This window comes from Globicephala melas, chromosome 21 (assembly GCF_963455315.2).
Source record: "Globicephala melas chromosome 21, mGloMel1.2, whole genome shotgun sequence".
In the NCBI taxonomy this organism is placed as follows: domain Eukaryota; kingdom Metazoa; phylum Chordata; class Mammalia; order Artiodactyla; family Delphinidae; genus Globicephala; species Globicephala melas.
The window spans coordinates 29,355,875-29,362,687 of record NC_083334.1 but is presented as its reverse complement, the minus strand read 5'-3'; the positions used below and the strand labels follow the sequence as shown (position 1 = coordinate 29,362,687).

At 53.8% G+C, this 6,813-nt stretch overlaps 1 protein-coding gene across 1 annotated transcript; it reads left to right on the top strand.

The window, feature by feature from the left end:
* The first annotated feature begins 1,119 nt into the window (after positions 1–1,119).
* STAR (steroidogenic acute regulatory protein) lies at positions 1,120–5,928 on the top strand. Its single transcript, XM_030833329.2, has 7 exons — positions 1,120–1,254; positions 2,213–2,326; positions 2,612–2,739; positions 3,870–4,028; positions 4,145–4,329; positions 5,202–5,295; positions 5,815–5,928. The coding sequence occupies exons 1-7, from the start codon at positions 1,191–1,193 to the stop codon at positions 5,926–5,928; spliced, it is 858 nt and encodes a 285-aa protein (XP_030689189.2). The 5' UTR covers positions 1,120–1,190.
* The last annotated feature ends 885 nt before the right edge of the window (positions 5,929–6,813 follow it).

The following is a 6,813-nucleotide window of genomic DNA, read 5'->3' as shown; positions in this document are numbered from 1 at the left end:
TCTGAATCCTCATAGTGTTCAGACAGAGGAGAGAAGTTAGCTCTGTGCTCCTTCACGGTCAGCAAAACTGTCGACTGAAGGAAAACATACGACAAGAGAGCTGTGAGTTTCAGTTCTATTGGGGGACTTACTGAGGACTATAGCCTGGGAAACCCTCGCAGATAGCTCTGAGGAACTGCTCTAAAGAGGGAGAGGTACAGGGGACGCTGGCTTACGTGTGATTTAGGGGAAGGGTACCTGCGCTCAAGCACACAGTTTGGTAGAAGGTTGCTCCTGGTCACAAGCAACGGGTTTCTCCGTTCATGACTTTAGTGCTTTTCTAAGTATGAGAAGATGTAAGAATCCAGATTCATAAGAACTTTCTAAAGCATTGTAAGATTGGTAACTGTCTAAGGGCTCACTTGCCTGTCTCCCCAGAGCACAGTGTGCCGCATCCTGATCACCTTCCTGAAGTCCTTTCAGGGTGTCCTGTAGGTCAGCGACTGCAGGGGCAATGACTCGATTCTTGCAGAACCGGGGGGGGGGGGGGGGGGGGGGGAGGGAGCGCCGTTCCTCCCGAGGCTTCGGGCCCCTCATGCTGGGGCGGGGTGGCCTCTGCCAGCTCTGCCTGCCTGTACCCTATCAGAAGCCCTGGGTGCTACCCCAGGGCAGAGCTTCTCAAAGCCTAGTGTACAGTTCACAGAATACCTTCATGGCCATCACCTGGGAAAATTTTTTTTAAATACAGGTTTCAGAGCCTCAATTCTAGACTTGTTAAATCTGGAATTTCTGAGCATGAGGGCTACAAAGCTGCATTTTAAACAGCTTGCTGCTTGAGAACCACTGTCACATGTGCATACTTTTTTCTAAATTGCCTTGACCTCTGCTGCTCCTTTTTTTCTCTCCCCTCCATCCAGCCTGGTCAGGCACCAGCCTCCCAAGCCCTTCCCCCACCCCCGCCCACACTCCCCGCAAATGGCCAAAGGCTCCTTGTGAGGCAATCCTTCTATCCTTGGTGCCTTCCTTTACACGATGAGTGATGACTTTTTTATCTCCTGATGATGAAACACAGCCTTCAGCTGGAGGCATTTAAGGAGCAGGACGCACGGTCCAGCCGCGGCTGCAGGACCCAGAGGCCAATCCTGACGGCCCAGGAGAGGAGACAAGAGCACCACCACCAGCCTCCACGCCTGCCCCACCGCCAAGGAACCATGCTCCTCGCCACGTTTAAGCTGTGCGCCGGGAGCTCCTACCGACACGTGCGCAACATGAAGGGTGAGCTCCTGGGGCCCCCCTGTCCGGCCGACCAGGAGCCCGCAGGCAGTGTCTAGTGGGGAAGGTATGGGCCTGGGGGGACAGGCCACTCAGGTCCCAGGGGTGCTGCTCACTGGGGGAGCCTGTGCAAGCCTTTCCCCTCCCGTACCTCAGTGTCCCCCGCGCTGAAGAACGCAGCTGGATACGAAGGTTCCTGGGTGCCTTGCAGACTCTGTCATCCCCGGCCTCCCCTCCAGGGCTCCGAGCTGTCTTGGCTTCTTCCTGACTCTGCCTGTCTCTAGGATAGGTACCAAGGGTGCCAGGGAAGTCCGAGCTGTGGTGGCAGAAGCAGGAGTCAGCCTGGACTCCAGGAAGCTGTGTTGGCAAGCCTGAGGCAGGGCAGGCGGGAGACGGGGCGAAGGACAAGAAAGGGGAGTAAGACAGCCGAGGAGCACATAGAGAGGGAAGGTGGGTGAGGTGGGGAGTCTCGCTGTCATCAGTCAGGAGGCGGAAACCAGGGTCACTGAAGGGACCACAGACAAACCTAAGCAAGTCCTTTCTAATTACATTGGGTTCAGGTGGCCACTGTTTAGATGGAAGCCGCACTTGGAAGACCTGTACCCGGCGTGGGGCTGTTCTCTCTAGAGCAGCGGGAACCCCCGGGCACACGGAGCAGTTACTCACGCAGAGGCCACACAGACCTCGGGGACGGGTGTCTGTAATTCCCCTTCTGTAGCAGAATAGGTTGTTCAAAGCTTCTCTCCCTTTCAAGAAGGAAACTTCAGCAAGCTTGAGTGTGGCCCTGCCTCCAGGCCCGGCCAGCCCAGAAGGCAGGCAGGTTTCTGGCCCTGGAGGTATTCCTCATCAAGTCACTTTCTGCCCCAGACCAGCTTCCTCCTCTGTGATGAGATGAAGGGGTGGAACATTCTCTGAGGGGCTTTTCTGCTCCTAAGCGACAGTTTCCCTCCCTTCCCTGCAGGGCTGAGGCACCAGGCTGTGCTGGCCATTGGCCAGGAGCTGAACCGCAGGGCCCCGGGGGGGCCGACCCCAGCTGCCTGGATTAACCAGGTTCCGCGTCGCGGCTCTCTGCTCGGTAAGTGCTGAGGCTTCTGGGGCTTTTACCAGCGGCGGGGGGCTCCGGGGGGGCGGGCAAACGATGTGCATGTAGCTCTGGTCCCTTCCCCCGCATCCCCCAGGCGTCCTCACTCACTTTGATGGGAATGGCATTGTTCATTGCTAGACCCCCCTCCCTGTCCCCTGTGTCTAACTTAACCTGCAGGCTGGACCATATGGCTTTGGTCTGGGCTCTTCAGAGATGAAAGGGGTGAAAGCTCGTGGGAGGCTAGGAAGCTCAGTCTCTCCGTGGCTTTGTGTCCAGGTTCTCAGCTGGAAGACACTCTCTACAGCAACCAAGAACTGGTCTATATCCAGCAGGGAGAGGAGGCCATGCAGAGGGCCCTAGGCATCCTCAGTGACCAGGAGGGCTGGAAGAAGGAGAGCCAGCAGGTAAGGGCGGGTGCAGAGGAACCCACAGCTCCTTGCTCTTCACGGGCCATGCTCGAGGCCAGCTGGGGTCTCTGCTCCTCTCAGAAGTCCGGCCTTGTGTAACAGTCACTGGGTAGCAAGCATTTTTGAGAATTCTCCTTTCCCAAGAATATATCCCCAGATACCCCTCTCCCCCAACAAAGATGTCCTGGAGACTGCGTTTGAGAAACGTTTTTCCCGTATCCCTAGCTCCCCTCCAAATGCACTGTACACCCATTCAGACCATGCAAAACAGGGACTCCAGGGGCAGCACAGGCCTCATCCCCCTGGGTCAGAAGTTCCAATGCTGAAGCACAGTGTCTGTGCTGTTAGCCCGCCTTATGGCTGACCTCGCAGGGGTGACCTGGGCTCACCCGCAACAGGGCTGGAGTGGGATACAGGTGGCCCAAGGCCCTCTGGGGCGCTCTGCTCCTGAGCACTGCCCCTTCACTGGGAGCTGGGAATAAGGTGTGTGTTAAAGGCCAACGGCTCTACCGAGACTTTGGCCGCTTTATCTTCACCAAAAGCTCACATGCTGCCCATTGGCCAAAGTTCAGGTGAGATCTTTCCTTCTCCAAGTTCTTAGAGTTAACAGACTACAAGTTTGCGAGTTGGGAAATCTGGGATCTAGGCCCAGCAATGCTCTTAGCTAAGGGTCCTGGGGCATCTCACTGACCTTCTCTGGCCCTACATCCCTCTGGTGTAAAATGAGGGATTGGTCTTTTAAAATAAACCTATGTGTGAAATTAGCTGGTTGTAAACCACCTTCCCTGCTCCCAGATGCGTCTCTCTCAGGATCTTTGAGCTTCTGAAGTCAAGTAAGGGCCTTCTCAGGTGGCCCTTACCCACACCCATCAACATTTACACCCAGGAAAAAAGGGCCCAGGGAACAGGCAGGTCACCTCCCCAGTCCTCAGCAGATGTACGAGGCAGGCAGCAGGAAGGAGGACCTCCTCTACCTTAATCAGAGATGGTTCCAGGCTTACTCAGGCTTAGCCGAGAGTTCCCCTGGCTGTTCCCCTCCTGCCTTGCCCGGCACTGTCTACGTGTCCTAGGCCGGGAATATTTTTTTCTAACCTTTCCCTTGGGGCTCCTCTCTTCCCTGCCGATAGGCGAATGGGGACGAAGTGTTGAGTAAAGTGATCCCAGACGTGGGCAAGGTGTTCCGGCTGGAGGTGGTAGTGGACCAGCCCGTGGAGAGGCTTTACGAAGAGCTCGTGGAGCACATGGAGGCCATGGGCGAGTGGAACCCGAATGTCAAGGAGATCAAGGTGGGGAGGCCCAGGCAGAAGGATGGCCACAGCAGTCGGGAGGGGGCTGTGAGCTGCGGTGTGCCTCGGCCCCCCACCTGGCTGAGTAGTGACTCTGGTTCTCTGTGGCCTGGCAGGTCCTGCAGAAGATTGGAAAAGACACAGTCATCACTCACGAGTTGGCCGCAGAGGCGGCAGGAAACCTTGTGGGGCCCCGAGACTTCGTGAGTGTGCGCTGTACCAAGCGCCGGGGCTCCGTGTGTGTGCTGGCTGGCATGGCCACACACTACGGGGAGATGCCCGAGCAGAAGGGCGTCATCAGGTAACACTGGCAGCAGCCTCAAAAGCTCCCTTTTTTAACACAGGCTGGGGACATGCAACTGCCAAGTGTGTGATACATCCCCAGCTCTAAGAAACCACAATCCTTGGTTCCTACCCTCAGCTACCTTTCACAGAGGAAGTCTCATTTTCCATCTCAGTGCGGGGAAGACAAGACTGGCCACACTTACATAACCAGTTTGTCCTGACCCTCCCGGCAAGTTTAAGAACCTTAGTAATTTTCTAAAACAAGAAGTAGGGCTGATGGGACAAAGTGAGAGAGAGGCATGGACATACATACACTACCAAATGTAAAATATAAAGCTAGTGGGAAGCAGCCGCATAGCACAGGGAGATCAGCTCGGTGCTTTGTGACCACCTAGAGGGGTGGGATAGGGAGGGTGGGAGGGAGACGCAAGAGGGAGGGGATATGGGGACATAAGTATACATATAGCTGATTCACTTTGTGATACAGCAGAAACTAACACAACAATGTAAGGCAATTATACCCCAATAAAGATTTAAAAAAAAAAAAAAAGTAGGGCTGATGTTTAGCTGGTATGCTCAGGTCCCCCTGTAATGTTGATTAAAACAGAACCCATACCACTTGGAACCGTTGCTACCTGAGCTTCCCAGGGGCCCCAGCACCACCCTGGACCCTTCCTTGACCTCCCCATCATCCAGCGACTAAAAGGCACCGCAGGAGGCCTCCAGGCTTCAGCTCCAGTCAGCATTTGTTCTGATGAGCTGGTAACCGTGCCAACCGTTAAATGTCACCCTTGGCAAAGGACACTTCTCTGATGAGATCTGGGAAGACTAGTCAGCGTTTGAGAACTCGGCCTTGTCCCCCTGACCTGACGTGTCTTCACCCGGCAGAGCTGAGCACGGCCCCACCTGCATGGTGCTCCATCCCCTGGCTGGAAGCCCCTCAAAGACCAAACTCACCTGGCTGCTCAACATTGACCTCAAGGTAAGGGGCGGGGTGGGGGGGTGCTCGGGACAGGCGGTGGTGAGCAAAGTAGGCTCTTACTGCTCCCACATCATCCCGCACACAACTGGAAAGAGCCTCCATTGTGAGGGAACTGGGCCGTTGCAGAGGGGACACTGGAGTGATGGCCTAACTGCTATTCCATCATCTCAGAAGCCTGCACTGGCTCCCTCTTACTTCTCATATCAAATTTCAATTCTGTAGTTATTTTTAGAAACAAGGAAACTTAGGCCCAAGAAGGTACGGTAGCTAGCTCAGGGTCACACCACTGGGAAGACAGGGCTGAAATCTGCCTGGACAGCGCTTCTGACACGGTCATGACAGCAGGGCAGTAATGCAGTCCTCCAGCCCCTGACCCTGATCAACTGAACGGGGGCACGGACCAACAGAGCTAGAAGGCCAAGCCTAGGCAACCCACCAGGTGTGTGATCGGGCACGGCAGTGTCTATAGAGTGGAATGTCACCCACAAGATGGCCAAATTCTTCTAACTTCAACTCTAGGGCTGGCTGCCAAAGACTATCATCAACCAGGTCCTCTCACAGACCCAGGTGGACTTTGCCAACCACCTGCGCAAGCGCCTGGAGTCCCGCCCTGCTCTGGAAGCCAGGTGTTGAAGACCAGCCTGCTGCTGCCAACGGCTCCCAGCTGAGCGCGCTTGCAGGCTCACGAGGAGGTCTCTGCTGGAAGTCTACAAGTCTGTTAAAGATCTTCATCCAGGGACAGGGATGGGATGGTGGTGCGTGTCCAGTATGATACTAGATGGAACTCAGATGGGTAACATTTTAGTACCAAGAAAGTGGGGACAAGGCTCTTTTAACTTCATTCACTGATTAGCTGTAAAATGAAGCACAGGGGTCCCAAAATATTTGTAAAAATTTTTTTTCTGGTTCCTTACTTGTCTACCTAGAAACATCTTTAAAATGCTACCAGTTAACGAATGCAGGGTGCAGAGGGTGCAAAATGCCAGGATTAGGACCGCACGTTTGATGAGCTCAAGAGCTCCATTCCCTGTGGGCAACGCGTGCAGACAGAGCAGGTCTTACACAAAGCCTCCTGAAACCCTCTGCTCCTCCACCAAGACGGCAGAGAACTGCGCCAAAGAACAAGCAACTCCCACAGCACATACCGTCCAGAAGTCTAGTTCAAGTTACCTTAATGAAAAAATACAAAACTAATTATCAGACTGATTCCCCTACTTCTTCCATGAGCAGTAGTCAGAATAAAGAATCGTAACTAACACAAAAACTTTAGTCTGTACCTGTTTTAAAATTCTACTCTTAAAATCCATGCTAGTAAATTGCAACTTCATACTAAAGGAGTCATGGATGAAGACTTTAATTAGTTAAACTAAGTCCCCTACCTCACTCAAAGGAAAAACTCCAGGGGACTTAGGTCATTAATTATGTAGGATCTGTTACCGGAATCTTTCATAAAAATTTAATTTACACGATAAGCACAAGACTAAATCAGTTCTTAAAAGAACTCTATAGCTGGTAGCT

Excerpts from the sequence above, each read along its gene's own strand:
- STAR (XM_030833329.2), top strand. The coding sequence starts at position 1,191 with ATGCTCCTCGCCACGTTTAAGCTGTGCGCCGGGAGCTCCTACCGACAC. Across the intron at positions 2,327-2,611 it reads GCGTCGCGGCTCTCTGCTCG|GTTCTCAGCTGGAAGACACT; the intron begins GTAAGTGCTGAG and ends CTTTGTGTCCAG. Across the intron at positions 2,740-3,869 it reads GGAAGAAGGAGAGCCAGCAG|GCGAATGGGGACGAAGTGTT; the intron begins GTAAGGGCGGGT and ends CCCTGCCGATAG.